The sequence below is a fragment of the Zalophus californianus genome, chromosome 17, assembly GCF_009762305.2.
Source record: "Zalophus californianus isolate mZalCal1 chromosome 17, mZalCal1.pri.v2, whole genome shotgun sequence".
In the NCBI taxonomy this organism is placed as follows: Eukaryota; Metazoa; Chordata; class Mammalia; order Carnivora; family Otariidae; genus Zalophus; species Zalophus californianus.
The window spans coordinates 40,088-59,254 of record NC_045611.1 but is presented as its reverse complement, the minus strand read 5'-3'; the positions used below and the strand labels follow the sequence as shown (position 1 = coordinate 59,254).

The window sequence follows — 19,167 nt, the reverse complement described above, 5'->3', positions numbered from 1 at the left end:
ACACCATGGCCTCCTCTCTGCATTGGAAGTGAGTTCTGGTTGTAAGAAAAGCTGTCAGCACCCTCACTTGCCCAGTAGTGGATGCAACATACTTACTTTGTGTTCACTTCCAGTCCTGCTACCTCCTACGTGCTGTGTCCGTGGGAATTCTGTGCCCCTGGGGGCACTGAGGACCTTTATATGTGAATGGGTATAGCTAGCAATGGCTGATGCTGTGCATATCCGCCCTGCGCCATTGTCCTTTCAGACTTCACTTACCATCCGTAAGTTTAAAGATAAAATAATTAAGAATTTCAAGATTGCCGTGGCCGTGCATTAAACCATAGGATTTGCATTTATGCACGAATGCATTAAACTGCCAGGGGCCCAGGCACGAGGAAAGTGTGCTGCAGAAACTGCTGAGCTTGGGCTTCGTGAACACTGTGTGTGGATGGGGCAGTGAGGGGGCTCAGAGACTCTGCACTTATGGTGCATCCATTTCCTACAGATGCTGAGCCCAGGGTCTGTTCTCAGCAAGGGACGGATGAGGGTCTTGTTTCACAGGTTATTGTCAGTACTGCCTGCCTGTGTTGAGAGGTTCTGAGCTGCCCAGGCTCAGTGGGAAGGGAGATGGACCCCCCACTTTGCACCCCAGACCTCACACCTCCTTCTCAGGGTAGCTGAATCTGTGCAGAGAAAGCAGTGGTGCCTGACCAGTCTCTGAATCTGGCTCCCTGGCCCCTACCCTCTGTCTGTCCTCCCTTGTGCAGCACTAAGGCCCTTGAAGACATGGCCATTGAAAGTTGTGCGAGAACAACAAAGAGGGAGGGACTTGTATTCTCAGCATCTTTGTGCCAGGTTATGCCTGTGCTTATTCAACTTCGAACATCCAACCAAAGGCTGGAGTTACCATTCCCATTCTCCGGATGATAAAACGGGCACACAGAGGTTGAGGATCTTGCCCTGTGTCACACAACTGGGGAGAGCAGAGCTGAGAATCAAACCCACTGCGGTCTGATATGGATTCCATATGCTGTACACCATGAGATGCCAACCCTGATGGGAAAGCAAGGAGAGAGAGAGAGAGAAGCTGCCCCACACGGAGCCAGGCACACAGATGGGCACATGCTCATGTCCACCCCTGGTGTTCACCTCTGAGGCTGCAGATGTGGGAGGGAAACTGGAGAGGAGCCAGCAGAGGCCAGAGGAGGAGGGTGGCAGCAGAGGGCAGGGGTCTATGAGGGAAAAACACCACACTTCCCAAGAGACCAAAGAATTCCCTTCCCTGATGAGTCTGTGTCAAATCCTAGATTTCTCTCCCTCCCCCAGAAATTGATTCTTCAGTGCTCTAACTAGATTCACTCCTGACTTACACCTTTCCAGGGGTTCAGTTTTCCTGTGGAGACCTGGACCAAGAGTAGGAGTTCTCTGGCCTTCCTGGACCCTTCTGCTTTCAGTGATAAGGGGGGAATGAAGTGCATGATATGGACTTTGGATTCGTGTGAACACAAAATTTATTAGAACAGGAGGCCAAAAAACCATGGAGGAGATTGCTGTTGACATCCCCAGAGCACTTAAGGAACCTTCCCCTGTTTGTATACCTCATCTCTTGTCCTGAAAGTAGAGAATTTCTTTAACCAGTTATATCCGCTCTCATTATATCTTGGGGAGTGTAAGGGCTCAGTAGGCTACCTCTGAACCTCCCTCAGAGCTGGGGTCTGGAGTGTGTGGTGGCTACATTTGTTCTTTGGTAGTGGAGATGCAATTCATTGGTAAAGCCTCTGTGTGTGTCCTCTGGTGTGTGATGAGACGTGATCTCTGTGTAAAGCCTCGCCCACACTCCCTGCAAACGTAGGGCTTCTCCCCTGTGTGTGTCCTCTGGTGTGTGATGAGATGTGATCTCCGTGTAAAGCCTCGCCCACACTCCCTGCACACGTAGGGCTTCTCCCCTGTGTGTGTCCTCTGGTGTCTACTGAGATGTGATCTCTGTGTAAAGCCTCGCCCACACTCCCTGCAAACGTAGGGCTTCTCCCCTGTGTGTGTCCTCTGGTGTGTGATGAGATGTGATCTCCTTGTAAAGCCTCGCCCACACTCCCTGCACACGTAGGGCTTCTCCCCTGTGTGTGTCCTCTGGTGTGTGATGAGAGGTGATCTCTGTGTAAAGCCTCGCCCACACTCGCTGCAAACGTAGGGCTTCTCCCCTGTGTGTGTCCTCTGGTGTGTGATGAGATGTGATCTCCGTGTAAAGCCTCGCCCACACTCCCTGCACACGTAGGGCTTCTCCCCTGTGTGTGTCCTCTGGTGTGTGATGAGAGGTGATCTCTGTGTAAAGCCTCGCCCGCACTCCCTGCACACGTAGGGCTTCTCCCCTGTGTGTGTCCTCTGGTGTGTGATGAGAAGTGATCTCTGTGTAAAGCCTCGCCCACACTCGCTGCAAACGTAGGGCTTCTCCCCTGTGTGTGTCCTCTGGTGTGTGATGAGATGTGATCTCCGTGTAAAGCCTCGCCCACACTCCCTGCACACGTAGGGCTTCTCCCCTGTGTGTGTCCTCTGGTGTGTGATGAGAGGTGATCTCTGTGTAAAGCCTCGCCCACACTCGCTGCAAACGTAGGGCTTCTCCCCTGTGTGTGTCCTCTGGTGTGTGATGAGAGGTGATCTCTGTGTAAAGCCTCGCCCGCACTCCCTGCATACGTAGGGCTTCTCCCCTGTGTGTGTCCTCTGGTGTGTGATGAGAAGTGATCTCTGTGTAAAGCCTCGCCCACACTCGCTGCAAACGTAGGGCTTCTCCCCTGTGTGTGTCCTCTGGTGTGTGATGAGAAGTGATCTCTGTGTAAAGCCTCGCCCGCACTCCCTGCAAACGTAGGGCTTCTCCCCTGTGTGTGTCCTCTGGTGTGTAATAAGGACTGACTTATGACTGAACTCTCTCAAGTCCTTGCAAACAGAGGGCTTCTCCTCTTTGTGTGTTCTCTGGTGTCTGCTGAGATGTGACCTATCACTGAAGCCTCGCCCACAGCCTCTGTATTTGACTCTTACAATTCTTGACATTCCTACCCCCATGAATAATTTTCCTGTCTCCTCTGGATTCAATTTCTGGCCTGTGCTGGGCTCTTCGTCCACCATTCCCTCACACACTGCAGAACTCCCTGTTTGTCCTTTGGATGGGGTGGAAAAGGCCCTTGAAATTCTTCTCTGCCTTACACTTTTAAGCAAAGGTTTGAAACTTTCTTTGACCTCTTGACCTTTAGCTTTGTCACTCCAGCTCTGCGGATCAGAATGTTGCTGCCGCTGCTGATTCTGATCGCCTGGGCAGGGATCCTCTGGTTGGAAATATTCTCTTGCAGATATTTGTGGGAAGATCTGAGAAGGGTGATTGCGTTCCAAATGTTGGCTGAGGAATTTCTGACTGGAGAAGGCCAGAGAGCAGGAAGGACATGGATGTACCTCTGGCTTTGGTTCTGCTGAAAGAGGAAATTTTTGGTCAGGTAGATGTTGACACAACTGCCTGTGTTGCATGCATTGTCTCCTGGTAAGGCCGCCCCAGGACTCATTTTTATTGTGTTGACAGTGCAAACTCTGTCTCCTGCCAAGTGTTCCTTCACTTTTCTATTCCATTTTTACTCACTACATCTCCCTCATAAATCCAGAAAGCCCATATCAAGGGACTTTTCTATATATCGTTCAGACTGGGTAACTTCAAGTGGCATCCAAGGCAGCTTCCTTCCTTATACAGATGGAAGGACAGTGACCTTTCCCCACATATAAGTACCTTCTAAGTCGTATGACTCTGTGACAGTGTCTGTAGTGATTTCCTTCCTTTGAGAGGCCACAACTCTCTTGATGACTTAGATGGAATGTGTGAGGAAACATGAACCTGAGTCTCTCCATTTAAAAAGACGTATTTAACTGAGGACCAATATGTGTCTGGATCTCTATTAGAAAGTGGGACTTAGATTGGACGACACAGGGGCGCAGGTCTCCTGAACTAAAGAGCTCTGGTTCCTGCTGCCCCAACTAGGTTATAAATTGCTTCTCTTTTAGTTTTCCACAAATCATAACATAAACATATGCCCTTCATACTGTATTTATATCATTCAGTCTCAGCCCATTTCAAATACAATAGGAAGTCCTGTTGCAAAATATTTTCCCAACCAATTATGGGGATACATATCACACCCCCAGTTGCCATCTATCTTCTGCCAATCCACCGTCTTCTTTCACTTAGAGATGACGTAACCTTGGAGGGGATTCCCCACTGTAGTCTTTCTCAAAAATTAGCCAAAGAACCATCTTAAAACAGAGAACATGCCACTCTCCAGTTGAAAACTGCCCAGTTGTTCCATCTCAGTCAGGAAAACCCCCAGGGTGTAAGCGTGGACCACAGGCTCTAGGGCGTCTACGTATCTCTCTTCCATTCTTACACTCTATGCTTCCTCCATCCGAGTGGGTTCTCAGCCACACATCACTCACACTCACCTCTCTTGTGCCTCGGGGCAACTGTCCTCACGGGCCCCCTCTGCCTGGAATCCTTTGCTCACAGGTGTTTGCACATCTCAAATGTTATCTCCTGAGAGAGCTCTTCCTTGTCCAAGCTCTGTTGCACCCCACCCTTCCCTCATATTGGTCCCCAGACACTTTCTGAGGACTCGTTTTACTTTCAAAGCACTAATTGCTGTGTGATGTTACGCACATGCATTCATATGTATGTGTGTGTTTCCCTCGTTCATTCAGTCATCAGCTGCTGAAGAGTAGTGATTCTGAAAATCTTGTTCAGTCTGTACCTCTAGTTCCTGGAAGCCTGTCTGGCACAGAGTAGGAACTCACATGACAGCTAACTGAATTATGAGTGAATACACACCAACATACACATATCACTTAGAAATACTGAGCAAATTAAGAAGAAAGAGCTAAAAGGGCAGAAGAAACTGCCTTGGTGAGAGGGCTGGTAGGTGATTGAAAACTTGTTTTTTGCCTCTAATTTTTTTAATCAGTATATTCTATTAATATTTTGAGCATGAAGTATTTAAGAAATCAGAACAAAAATTAAAAATTAAAAAATTGTTCCCAAGGGTCCAATGCATTTGAAATGAATCCTTATTTCTGAAACTTCTGAATTGCAATTGTACTAACTTTAGACAGGATTTTTCTCTACTTAAGAGCTGGACTGTGGAAATTGCCAAGGAGAATTCTTCCTTTTCTTTCTGTTTTGAAAAGCAGTGGTGCCCACCTTTCCCTGCTGTGAGCTCGCTCTTCCACTTGCTTCCCCACTTGATGCCCAGCTCCTGGCCATACTCGTCCCCATACCAGACCAGCAATTCGCAGCCTGGCCTGATGACCCGGCAGGTTCGGTAGAAGATCTGCCTGTGATATTGAAAGGCCACCAGGTTCTGCTCCTCGTCATCCCTGGCACAGTTCACATACCTGGGAAAGAGAACCACAGGAGATAAGTTCCCACTACCTGTCAGATCCACCCCTGATGCTGAAGGCCTCCATGCTGTGATGCTGCCCACTCACCCACTGCTCCTCAGGAAGGCTCGGTTCATACTCAAGCCTCCGTCACGATATCATATGAATTCCCATCTCTAAGTTCTGCTTACTGCCCTCAGCCTGCCTAGAAGGCTTTCCCCCTTGTCCGCTTAACCATTTTCCAAATCCCAATTCCAGACTCACCGCCACCTTGATTGGTCACAAAACCCAGTGACATCTAGTTTCTCTAAACTTTAAATTAGGTTTATACCATAGAACTTGGTGCTTGATACCATAGAACTTGGTGTTTGATCATGGACTCTGCTTCTAGATCACTACATGTCATTCCATACTCAGCCCAACTCTGTCTTCCTTTGAGAGGCCTTTCTCCAGTCTCCCCACACTGTATCTGAAGGTTGCTTCCCCCAAGTTCCCACAGAACCTCGGAGCTCTGTCTTTGCACAAGAACACAGAAAAACAATATTTTATTCACATAATTCATCCCCTGGTAACATGTGAGCCCCTCAAGGAAAGGGGCTGGATCATGAAACACAGAGGCCTGTGGCCATATTGCAGCCCATTTCTACACAGGCTTCCGAACCAGTTTTACTAGAACTGAGGCTAGGAAGAGCTGCTGCCCTCACGGATTAAAGGTCCCTTGTTTTAGGTTACTCCTACACTTTATACCTCTTGAAAAATAGGGAAATTATAGTTAAATATTCCTAAAATCAATTGTCTACTGTCTACCTGCAATATGTCTTCCATAGGACATGGGTTGCATAATATGTTTAAGTAATGAACTCCACTATGGAACACAGTAAATGCTTATGAATATTGATTAGATAAATTAAAGTGTGAATCCAGTGTTCCTCATGAGTCTAGGCTCCTCCGGGTTTTTTTTTTTTTTTTTCAGTGTCCAAATTTTATCGAGCGTATTTTGAGGACATATACTATGTTCTTAGCTCCTTTTTTCCAAAACCATCTCTTGAAATGAAAGAGCATTATAAGGAGAAAAAAGAGGAACAGAGGATTGAGGGAGACCATTGAGGGAGGCATGACAAGAAGGAAAGGAACATGGGTTTGTGAGAGATGAATGTCCTCTTTGGAACCCAGAACCCTATCGGCCTTACCTCATCCAGTTGGCCCAAGAGTTATCCTTTCCATCCACATACTCATAGCAGTTTCTCCCTTTGGTGATCTGAGTTTGAGAAAGAGAAGTTAAAGACTTTTTGTTTTGTTTTGTTTTGTTTTGGTGGGGAGGTAATAGAGGGATTATTTTACTCTCTTGCCGTCAATGCTCTTTCAGCCTGCATGGAATCAATCCCCAGTGTGACCACATGATGTGCTCCTTAGTCATCATCTGTACATCTGGGTCACTTTGTCAACGCAGAGCAGGGGTCCCGCAAGGGAGGAGCCTCCTGTTTGTTTCTGTATCACTGTGCTCCCTCTTACCCTCTGATCTTTAAGTAGGAGCTGCAGGTTCATGCAACGTCCACTCAGTACTCACAGCTAACCATGTTATCCCCATCCATGTAGAAGGTGATGTCTTACCAATCCACAGGAGGGATGTGGGAAGCCAGAAGATGGGGGAAGAAGTAGATGATTCTCACCAACCAGGAGTATCCGCTGTTGGCTGCCTCTTCATCTTCTGTGATTTGGCCCTCATAGGGGCCAAAGTGTAGACCCAGTGGCAGATCAGATGCTTCATTCCATACTCCAAGCCCAGCCTGAGGGATGCTTGATGGTCTGATTCTCAGACCAGGGGGCAGAGTGAGGGCTGAGCGGTTGGGTTGCCCCTTGTCCACTGCACTGTCCTTTACAAATGTAGGGGGCCCATGAACAGCACAGCTGTCAATGAAGAAGTTCTGACACTTCTCACAATCTGGAGGTGAGAGCAACAGGGATTAGGAAAGGGTTAGTACATGTTCCTGGACTTAAGTAGTTTCAGAAAGAGCCCAGCACTCACATCATGTAGCCTCTACCCTGTACTCCCAGTCACTAGAGGAAGGGGATGATTTGGGGACCCAAAGACAAGACGAAGTTACGGTACCAGGAGAGAACAACTTCCTTTGAGAGTGGGCCAAGATGGTCACTTACAGAGGTAGTCATCATCCTGGGGCTCGTTGACCTCTTGGTATGCAAGGCTCTTTCTTTCTCGTAGACTATACATCTTTACTTCAATGTCCTTTCTCCTGAGTTCTGAGTTGGAAAAGAGTATGTGAGTGAGGTTGGTGGGGTCTGGAGTGTTAGTCCCTGTTTTGTCAGAAAATGTGAAATCTCCTCTGATAAATTATTACCTGTCCTTCTATATACTCTGTTCTCTGCCGTTCCCAAACTATCCAGAGAGTAAGACTCCATATTGACTATAGATGGCTAATTCAATTTTAGTTTCTTCCCATTATCAGGTTAATCTTTGCAATCTTTCCTCTTAGAAAATGGTTCATTCATATATTTCTTCATTCAGAAAATATTTGTTGAAGGCACATGATATGTCAGGCATTGAACAAGGGCCTGGGCATTCAACACCAAGAAAGTATGGTCTTTATTATCACCGAGGGATTTATTGGACAACTTGCATGGGTCAATTATTTTATGTTTAATTTAATGCTTTCAAACAATATATGACCCATGCGTCCTTATCTTCATTTTTCAGATTAGCATTCAGGAGCTCAGAGAATTTCTAAGATTTGTCCAAGGCCTCAATGCTAACTACAGGTCTCAGGTTAGTCTAGCTTAAACCCAGGCCTAGCCAAAGTCCATCCCACATACCTACATTGTATTCATCAACCTTTCTGGAGGAATTAGAGGGACTAAAAGTCCCCATATTATTTTTTCTTACCCAATTTTTGTAGGGAGTGATGTCCAGAGGTACTTGCTTCTCCAGGAGGGGACACTGGTTTCTGGCCCTGCTCTGAGCCACTTGTGTTCAGCAACTTTGCTGTTTCTGATAATTCCTTCAAACTAGATTCATTACTTAATGGCGCCCTGGGTATTCCCTTCAATGTGAGAGTCATATATTAAAAGACAACATGTATTTCTTTAGTCCTTTAAGGCTTATGATGTGTTTTCACATGCATTACTTTAGTTAATACTTCAACAACCCTTGGGAATACCTGGGGAGTCTGAATACTAGAGGGAAAAGAAAGGGCATATGTGGGTATTGAATTCAAGACTAGAACCCATGGCTTAAGGCTCTTTTCCCTTTAAATTTCTCAAATTTCTCCATAAAAGCGAGGTTGAGGGAGGGAGATTATTTGGGAATCAGTAAGGTCTGTGAAAGAAGGTGATGAGGGCTCGTAGAGGAAAAGAGGGGATCTTCTATCAACTAGTGGACATTTGATAGAGGAGGAAATGTAGGCAAATGGAGGGGACAGCACACATCTGGAAAATGAGGTGACAGAGTGGAGAGAGGGGGAAGAAAGCAAAGAAAGGGTTGGCAGAAATATATCTAAACACTAAAAAAAAAAATGCTAAATTTGCCATTTCCATATCCAAGAAAGAATATTTGGAATTAGATTAGCTAGTTCCTGTCAATTTTGTTTGAATTAGGTTGTACCCCAACTAGCTCTCTTCAGTTTCCTGATCCATAAATTGGTCTATGTACTAATTCTTAATGTTATAGAGAACAGAAAATATCATAATGATCATCAGATTGTTTGGTGGGCTATTTGATATAGTATGAATATGAGATTACAGTCCTGTTATCAACTTACCCCCTCAATTGTCCCCATGTTCAAAATCTAAATCACAGATATTATTTTTAGCATTCCTTGACCTTCTTACTTCTAATTTAATCTGTAAATGTGGAATTACTCATGCAGAAAACACTGAGGGGCCCTCTGGTGCCTTAAGCTGGGCCTGGGACTTCTGAGAAGAAAGAGCCTGCAGTGCAGAGAGAGTCTACACAAATGATTCCGAACAAAATGAGAGTTGCCTAATGAGAGCCCAGAGGAAGGAGTTGTCGCTTCCTCCTACAAGTATGAACATTTTAAATCAGTTTCAGATACCTATCTGGAGTTTCTAATGAATATTATGTGACCTATATGAAATCTTTAAGTCATTTTATTAGTTGTTTCTCAATCATCAAACCTGAAACTACTCAGGGCTGGGAGATGCTTCCTCTTATTAGAATGGGAGACTCTCAGGGTAGGGAGCCTATCTCCTTCATCTGGGATCATCCAGTGTATAAATTGCTAGTATATTTGTAAGCTTCTCTTATTTAGATGGTCTTAGCTCATCTCTCACTTGAGCATAATAGAAAAGAACCGAGGCTGGAATCATCAAATGAATAATGTAAATTTTATAAAACTCTGAAAGTTTTAATGAGCTTGTAAGTGGTTTGGAGAAGGAGCCTGGGATTAGATTGCACTACCAATGGTACTGTGATCTCAGGTATATAATCAAACATGTCTTTGTCTCAATTTCCTCAGCTATAACTGGTGATATTTATAGTACCCACCTCATAGGGTTGTTGTAAGGTTTAAGTAAGTTTATTCATGTAAATGCTTAAAATAAAGTCTGAAGTACAGTGAAAATAAAACAAGTGGTAGCTAATATTGTTGCTGTTCTTAACAGCTATTAAAATGATGATGATATTGGATATTGTGCTAAAGAGATCAGGAAAGGAAGGCCTCAACTCCTACTCTTGCCTGTGTTTAAATCCATGAGAAAGATTTTCTTGTCAACAGGTTTTGGGAAATACTCACCTTCTGGTGTTTATTCTGCTCCATTCTGAATGCCACCCAAGAAGGTCTGACTATAAAGTGATAAGAAATCAGTGTTTTGGTTGGTAAATATTTCCAAACTCCAGAGGCTCTCACTAGAGACACAGAGTTCTTAACCAGGGAGTGTCAAGTACATGGATAATCAAAGGGTGATTGGAAAATGGTTTCTGAAGTTATCATCAAAGCCTATGCTGCTAATGGTGGCATGAACTAATTGACCTAAAATGTTAAAAAAAATAGACAAAACCTCATTTATGCTTCATCCTATGTTCATAAGTTATCTATTACACATATTAAAACATATGCCATGAACTTCTATGGCAAAAACACTCAACAAACTGAGAATAGAAAGAAATTACCTCACCATAATAAAAAAGTCTATCTCCCACATCACACTCTGCAGTTAAAAACTGAAAGCTTTTCCTCTAAGATCAAGAACAAGGCAAGGATGCTCATTCTCACTACTTCTATTCAACATAGTACTGGAAGTCCTAGCTAGGGCATTAAAAAAAAATGGGTATCTAATTTGGAAAGAAAGAAGTAAAATTACGTTTGTTCACAGATGACATGATCTTGTATGTGGAAAATCCTAAAGATTCCACAAAAAAGCCTGTGAGAACTAACAAATGAATTCAGCAAAGTTGCATGGTACAAAATTAACACTAAAAAATTAGTTGCATTTAGGGTGCCTGGGTGGCTCAGTCAGTTGAGTGTCTGGCTCTTGGTTTCGGCTCCTGTCGTGATCTTGGAGTTATGAGATCAAGCCCTGCGTTGAGCTCTGTGCTCAGCATGGAGTCTGCTTAAGATTCTCTGCCTTTCTATCGCCATCTGCCACTCCCCCCCCAACTTGTGCATGTGTGCGCTCTCTCTCAAATAAATAAATAAATAAAATCCTTAAATTAGTAAGGGGTGGGGGGATGGGGTAACCATGTGATGGGTATTAAGGAGGGCATGTATTGCATGGAGCACTGGGTGTTATACACAACTAATGAATCATTGAACACTACATCAAAAACTAATGATGTTGGCTAATTGAACTTAATAAAAAAGTTAGCTGCATTTGTATTGTACTAACAATAATCCAAATTGGAAATTAAGAAATTATTTTAGAATATCCAAAAAGGAAATTAAGAAAACAGTCCTATTTATAATAGCACCAAAAGGAATGAAATAATTAGGAGCAAACTTTACCAAGGAGGTGTAACATTCATACACTGAAAACTACAAAACACTGCTGAAAGAATTTAAAGAAGACACAAGTAGGGGCGCCTGGGTGGCTCAGTCAGTTAAGTGTCTGCCTTTGGCTCGGGTCATGGTCCCAGGGTCCTGGGATTGAGCCCCGCGTCGGACTCTCTGCTCAGCGGGGAGCCTGCGTCTCCCTCTCTGCCTGCCACTCTGCCTACTTGTGTTCTCTCTCTCTGTAAAATAAATACATAAAATCTTAAAAAAAAAAAGACACAAGTAAATGGAAACACACCCCATGTTCATGGATTAGGAGTCTTAATATGGTTAAAATGTCTACACTACAAAGCAATATACAGATTCAATGCAATTCCTATCAAAACCCCAATGATATTTTTTTTTTTGCAAAAATAGAAAAAGTCATCCTAAAGTTAATATGAAATTTCAGAGGACCCCAAAGAGCCAAAACAATCTTGAGAAAGAAGAACAAAGCTGGAGGCCTCACACTTTCTGATTTCAAAATATATTACAAGGCTACAGTAATCAAAACAACATATCATTGGCGTAAAGACAGACATATAATCTGTGGAACAGACTAGAAAGCCCATATGGTTTAATAATCTTCATAAAGGATGCCAAGACTACAGAATGGGGAAAGGACAATCCTTTCAACAAATGGTGCTGGGAAAATAGAATAACCACATGCAAAAGAAGGAAGATGCCTTGAAAAAGAAAAGCAAAGCTGGAGGCATCACAATTCTGGACTTCAAGGTCTATTACAAAGCTCTAGTGATTAAAACAGTATGGTACTGGCATAAACATAGACACATAGATCAATGGAACAGAACAGAAAACCCAGAAATGAATCCACAACTATATGATCAATTAATCTTCAACAAAGCCAGAAAGAACATCCAATGGGAAAATGACAATCTCTTCAACAAATGGTGTTGGGAAAACTGGACAGCAACATGCAAAAGAATGAAATTGGACCACTTCCTTACACCAAACAAAAAAATAAATTCAAAATGGATTAAAGACCTAAATGTGAGACCTAACACCATAAAAATCCTGGAGGAGAGCACAGGCAGTAACCTCTTTGACACTGGCCACAGCAACTTCTTTCTAGATATGTCTCCTGAGGCAAGGGAAACAAAAGCAAAAATAAACTGGCACTTCATTGAAATGAAAACCTTCTGCACAGTGAAGGAAGCAATCAACAAAATTAAAAGGCAGCCTACAGAAAAGATATTTGCAAATGACATATCTGAGAAAGGGCTAGTATCCAAAATATATAAAGAATTCATAAAACTCAACACCTCCAAAATGAATAATCCAATTAAAAAATGGGCAGAAGACATGAATAGACATTTTTCCAAAAAAGACATACAGATGGCCAACAGACACATGAAAAGATGCTGAACATCACTGATCATCAGGGAAATACAAATAAAAACTACAATGAGATATCACCTCACACCTGTTACAGTGACTAAAATCAACAACACAAGGTGAGAAAGTGGAGAAAGGGGAACCCTCTTGCACCGTTGGTGGAAATGCCAACTGGTGCAGCCACTCCATAAAACAGTATGGAGTTTCCTCGAAAAGTTAAAAATAGAACTACCCTATGATCCAGCAATTGCACTACTAGATATTACCCAAAGAATACAAAAATACTAAAATTCAAAGGGATACAGCACCCCAATGTTTATACCAGCAATATCTATAATAGCCAAACTATGGAAACAGTCCAAGTGTCCATCAACTGATGAATGGATAAAGAAGATGTTATATATATATATATATATTATATATATATAAATATATCTATACCTATATCTCTATATAACATATACATGACTATTAGCCATAAAAAAATGAAATCATACAATTTGTAACAACATGGATGGAGCTAGAGAGTATTATGCTACGTGACATAAGTCAGTCAGAGAAGGATAGATACCACATGATTTCACTGATGTGTGGAATTTTTTTTAATCTTTAAATTTTTTATTGTTATGTTAATCACCATACATTATACATCATTAGTTCTTGATGCAGTGTTCCATGATTCATTGTTTGTGCCTAACACCCAGTGCTCCACGCAGAACGTGCCCTCTTTAATACCCATCACCAGGCTAACCCATCCCCCCATCCCCCTCCCCTCTAGAACCCTCAGTTTGTTTTTCAGAGTCCATCGTCTCTCATGGTTCGTCTCCCCCTCCAATTTACTCCCCTTCATTCTTCCCCTCCTGCTATTTTCTTCTTTTATTTTTCTTAACATATATTGCATTATTTGTTTCAGAGGTACAGATCTGTGATTCAACAGTCTTGCACAATTCACAGCACTCACCATAGCACATACCCTCCCCAATGTCTATCACCCAGCCACCCCATCCCTCCCACCCCCCAACACTCCAGCAGCTCTCAGTTTGTTTCCTGAGATTAAGAATTCCTCATATCAGTGAGGTCATAGGATACATGTCTTTCTCTGATTGACTTATTTCACTCAGCATATGATGTGTAGAATTTAAGAAACAAAACAAATGGGGAGCCTGGGTGGCTCAGTCGTTAAGCGTCTGCCTTCGGCTCAGGTCATGGTCCCAGGGTCCTGGGATCGAGTCCCACATTTGGCTCCCTGCTCGGTGGGAAGCCTGCTTCTCCCTCTCCCACTCCCCCTGCTTATGCCCCTCTCTTGCTGTGTCTCTCTCTGTCAAATAAATAAAATCTGTAAAAAAACAAAACAAAACAAATGAGTAAAGGGAAAAAAAGAGAGAAGCAAACCAAGAAACAAATTCTTAACTATAGAGGAGAACACACTGATGGTTACCAGAGAGGAGGTGGGTGGGGGGATGAGCTAAATAAGTGATGGGGATTAAGGAGTGCACTTGTTGTGATGAGTGCACGTTGTTGTATGGAAGTGTTAAATTACTCTATCGTACACCTGGAACTAATATAATAACACTGTATGTTAACTAACTGTAATTAAAATGAAAACTTAAGAAGAATGAAGATGGACCTTTATATTATATCTTACACAAAAATCAACTCAGAATGGACTGTAGACCTAAATGTATGACCTGAAACTATAAAACTCTTAGAAGAAAACAAGGGGAAAAACCTCATGACATTGGAATGGGTGACAATTTCTTGTTTATGACCCAAAGCACAAGCAACAAAAGCAGAAAATAGACAAATGGAACCATACTAAAATTAAAAACTTCTGTGCAGCAAAGGACACAATCAACAGAGTGAAAAGGCAACTTAGGCAATGGGAGAAAATACTTGTAAAACATACATCTGTGATAAGAGGTTAATATCCAGAATATATAAAGAACTGCTGTAACTCAATAGTAAAAAATCAAGTAACCCTATTAACAATTGGGTGCTATGGAATGAATTATGTCTCTCCAAAATATCCCTATGTGAAACCCTAACCTCCAATGTGATGGTATTTGGAGATGGGGCCTTTGGAAGGTAATCAGAATTAGACGAGGTCATGAGAATGTGGTCCTCATGATGGGATTAATGCCCTTAAGAAAAGAGATCTCTTTCTTTCTCTCTCCAAGAGCATGCATATACAAACAAGAGGTCATGAGAGCACATGGCAAGATGGAGGCTGCCTATGAGTCAGGAAGAGAATTGGACTACGATGGCACTCAGATCTTGGACTTCCAGCCTCCAGAATTGCGAGAAAACAAATTTCTGTGGTTCACACCACTCAGCCTATGGTATTTTATTATGGCAGCTTGAGCTGATTAATATAATGGCAAAAGGACTTGAATAGACATTTCTCCAAAGAAGATATACAAATGGCCAACAAGCACATGAAAAGATGCTCCATATCACTAACCTCAGGAAAATGAAAATGAAAATTGCAATGAGATATTATCTCATACCCATTAGGATGATCACCATGGAAAAAACAGACAATAACAAGTGTTGACAAAGATGTGGAAAAACTGGAACTCTTACACACTGTTGGTAGGAATGTGAAATGTTGCAGTCATCATGGAAAACAGCAGGGAGTTTCCTCCATAAGTTAGAAACAGAACTGCCATATGATTTAGGGATCCAACTTGTGGGTACATACACAAAAAATTGGAAATAGGATCTTGAATAAATATTTGAACACTCATGGTCATTGCAGCATTATTCATAATAGCTAAGAGATAGAAGCAACCTAAATGTCTATTGACAAATAAATGGATAAAGAAAATATCATATATGGACACAATGGAATATAATTCAGCCTTAAAAATGAAGGATATCTTGTGATATTTTACAACATGGATGGACTTTGAGGATATTATGCTAATTGAGATAAACATCACATGAGTGCAAGATTCTACTTATATGAGGTATCTACTTCATGGATATGGAGAATAGACAGGTTGTTTCCAGGGCCTGTGGCAGGGAGGGGAGGAAATGGGGAGTTGTTGCTCAATTGGTATAGAGTTTCAGTGATGCAAGATGAAAAAGATCTAAAAATCTGTTGTTCAAGAATGTGCATATAGTTAACAATACTGTGTTATATACTTAAATATCATTAAGAGAGTAATTTATGTTGTTATTATGTTTTGTAACCAAAACGAAAATATTGAGTGGGGTAAGGGTTTTAGCTGAGTCCACATAAAGCTGTGTAGATATATGGTAAACCATGGGGTATATGTTCCCTATGAAGACTTTCTTTTCATGTCAAAACCTTTGTGAACAATCAGACATTGTGTTTTCAGATCCCTTACACTAGTTTTAAGAGCCTAAGGAATCTGGGGTACCTGGGTGGCTCAGTCAGTTAAGCAGCCAACTCTTGGTGTCAGCTCAGATCATGATTTGGAGCCTCATGTGGAGCCCTGTTTTGGGCTCCGTGATCAGCAGGGAGTCTGCTTCTCTCCCTCTGCCCATTCCCCCACTCATGCTCGCTCTCTCTCAAATAAATAAATAAATATTTAAACAATATTAAAAAGGGCGCCTGGGTGGCTCAGTTGGCTAAGCGACTGCCTTCAGCTCAGGTCATGATCCTGGAGTCCCGGGATCGAGTCCCACATCGGGCTCCCTGCTCAGCAGGGAGTCTGCTTCTCCTTCTGACCCTCTACCCTCTCGTGCTCTCTATCTCTCATTCTCTCTCTTGCAAATAAATAAATAAAATCTTTAAAAAATATATTAAAGAAAAAGAGCCTAAGGAATCAGAAATCCATAGATGGAATTATAGACCTAATCCAAGTTGCTTTCTCCAGTTTAGGGAGATCGACTCTTCCTCTAAACTCTCTTGTCTGAATAGCAGAAGAGGAAATGTTTCTCAGTTCTCTTTTGTAATGATTGCATCTGATGTCATTTGCCTGATGCTGCTCTGGTAGGTGATATGTGGGAAAGATCACGGAGACAAAATAGTTATCTCAAACACTCTTCCAGAATTAAGACAAAGAATCTGGTTCATTTTGGGGTAAAAAGATCATGTGTGTGGTTAAACATAAACAATTATGTATCTTTACATATGTTCATCATATTCTCTTCTAAGACATTTAATCTAATAACTGAATAATAAGAATAACTGAGATTAGCACTTTGGTGGACTTACAGTCTAATTAAGGTTTCTTTTTTTCTTTTAAAGATTTTATTTATTTATTTGAGAAAGAGAGAATGAGAGATAGAGAGCTCGAGAGGGAAGAGGGTCAGAGGGAGAAGCAGGCTCCCCGCTGAGCAGGGAGCCCGATGTGGGACTCGATCCCGGGACTCCAGGATCATGACCTGAGCCGAAGGCAGTCGCTTAACCAACTGAGCCACCCAGGCGCCCCTAATTAAGGTTTCTTTAACTGTCCTTTCATTAGCTAATAATATTTAGGGAAAATAGTCTTTTTTAAAAAAATGATAAATTTTAAATATATAGAAAGGTGTGGAGAATCATACTGGAAAACCTATATATCCACCACCATTCAGCCTTATCTCAACATTCTGCCACAACTGTATATCTTTATATCTTTTTATTTTTATCTTTATATCTTTTAATTTCTATTTTAAAATTCAAAACAAAAATAAAAACAAACAGAAAAGTAGGGCGCCTGGGTGGCTCAATCGGTTAAGCGTCCGCTTTCAGCTCAGGTCATGATCCTGGGGTCCTGGGATTGGCCTGTTTTGGGCTCCCTGCTCAGTGAGGAGTCTGCTTCTCCCTCTCCCTCTGCCTCTCCCCCCAACCCGGGCTCTCGCTTGTGCTCTCTCTCTCAAATAAATGAAGTCTTTTTTTTTTTTAAGATTTATTTATTTATTTTGAGAGAGTGAGAATGAGAGAGAGAGAGAGAGAGTACATGAAAGGGGGGAGGGTCAGAGGGAGAAGCAGACTCCCCGCTGAGCAGGGAGCCCGATGCGGGACTCGATCCCGGGACTCCAGGATCATGACCTGAGCCGAAGGCAGTCGTTTAACCGACTGAGCCACCCACGCGCCCTCAAATAAATGAAATCTTAAAAGAGAGAAAACTAGCCAAGACACAGCAAAGCCACCTGCCACCCCTTCCTTTTTCTCTTATAACTATTCTAAATTTGGCATTTCTTTTGTTTTTATACATTCACCACCTATTATAGACTATTAATGTATTTATAAATAATATAATTATTGTCCACATTTAAAAACTTTATATGAATAGCCTCTTCCTATATAATATGCTGTTTTGCATCTTGCATTTATGTTGCTGAGGAAATAGTTTCCTTTGTTAACTCCTGAGATGCAGCTGAGACCTTAACCTTGGGTTTCAGGAGGAAACCTCAAAATCTTCCTGGCCCCTCACCTTGCTGCCTTGGCGTCCATTCTTCATCAGAATCCTCAGTGTCATCTACTTGCGGTTTGATGGCCTGCCTGCGGTGACACATGAAAGCTGGTCGAGGGGCTCTGAGACCTGGAAAGAAGCACAATTCTTGTCCTAAAAGGGAGGAGCTAGAAGAGGAACAAAGCACAGTGGCAATGGACAGCACCACCCAATCGGTGTGACTCAACTGGCTGAGCTGGTGGAGCCTAGAGCAAGGCGCGAGGTGAGCTCTGCATTGCCAGTGTGAGCCCGGCACCGACAGGAAAGAACAGAATTTCGCTCCAGATTTGTCTCCACACAGAAGGGAACTGTGAGCAGACAGAGCCACCCAAGAGGCAAACTGATACAGGGGCTGAAGGCCTGCTTCATGTTTTCCAGTCTCATCAGCACCCAGCACTTCTGCTTACCTATCGTAATCAGGGCTTCATAGTTCCTTTTCACGTTCCTATATCGGATTTTCTCCCAGTCTCCCATCTCTGTCCATTCTTCCTTGGAGAAGTATGTGGAAATATCTTTGAAAGCATCTCTGGCCTGGAGAAAATAAGAGATTCCATCAGTGACTTACTAATGCAAGTTGGGATTTTGAGCTGGGCCTTCCCCTCCACCTTAAATGTAGTGCATTCCGCCATTCCTCAGAGTGCCCTCTGTGAAGCAGGGGTAAAGAGCCTCTCTCCTTCCTGACGGTGTCCCGATTAACTGAACAGACACTGAGCGTTTTACTAGCTCTCTCCTGACAAAGAGCAATTGCTGACGGTGCTGTCCTGTGCCCCTCCCCCCAGCCCCCATCCTGTAGAGGAGCGAGTGCCTCCCTCCTGTGTCCATGCGCCGAGACGGCCCCCACCGGTGTAGGCCAGGAGTCCGTGGTGCTGCAGGGACCAGCGCCTGGTCACCTGGCCCCCTCCTCACCCTTCGCACAGACATGCTTGGAGCCCAGCTTCTCCCACACCTCTCACCGTGGGCTTCCATCCTGTTCTCCCCGAGTCTCTCTCAGGGGTCTCCTCTGGGGACCTGTTGAGGCTCAT

General features: G+C 43.0%; 1 protein-coding gene across 1 annotated transcript; it reads right to left on the bottom strand.

Moving 5' to 3' along the window:
* Positions 1-1,484: 1,484 nt before the first annotated feature.
* PRDM7 (PR/SET domain 7) lies at positions 1,485-19,167 on the bottom strand. The gene is made up of 11 exons (XM_035725310.1): positions 19,092-19,167; positions 18,553-18,669; positions 18,128-18,235; positions 10,149-10,198; positions 8,282-8,438; positions 7,540-7,641; positions 7,053-7,324; positions 6,573-6,640; positions 5,204-5,397; positions 3,211-3,437; positions 1,485-1,593 (listed from the first exon to the last, which is right to left on the bottom strand). The coding sequence occupies exons 1-11, from the start codon at positions 19,165-19,167 to the stop codon at positions 1,582-1,584; spliced, it is 1,383 nt and encodes a 460-aa protein (XP_035581203.1). The 3' UTR covers positions 1,485-1,581.

Coding starts and splice junctions, on each gene's coding strand:
- PRDM7 (XM_035725310.1), bottom strand. CDS start 19,167: ATGAGCCTCAACAGGTCCCCAGAGGAGACCCCTGAGAGAGACTCGGGG. Junction 18,236..18,552: donor TGAAGCCCTGATTACGATAG/GTAAGCAGAAGT, acceptor GCTTCTTTCCAG/GTCTCAGAGCCCCTCGACCA. Junction 6,641..7,052: donor ACAGCGGATACTCCTGGTTG/GTGAGAATCATC, acceptor TCTCAAACTCAG/ATCACCAAAGGGAGAAACTG.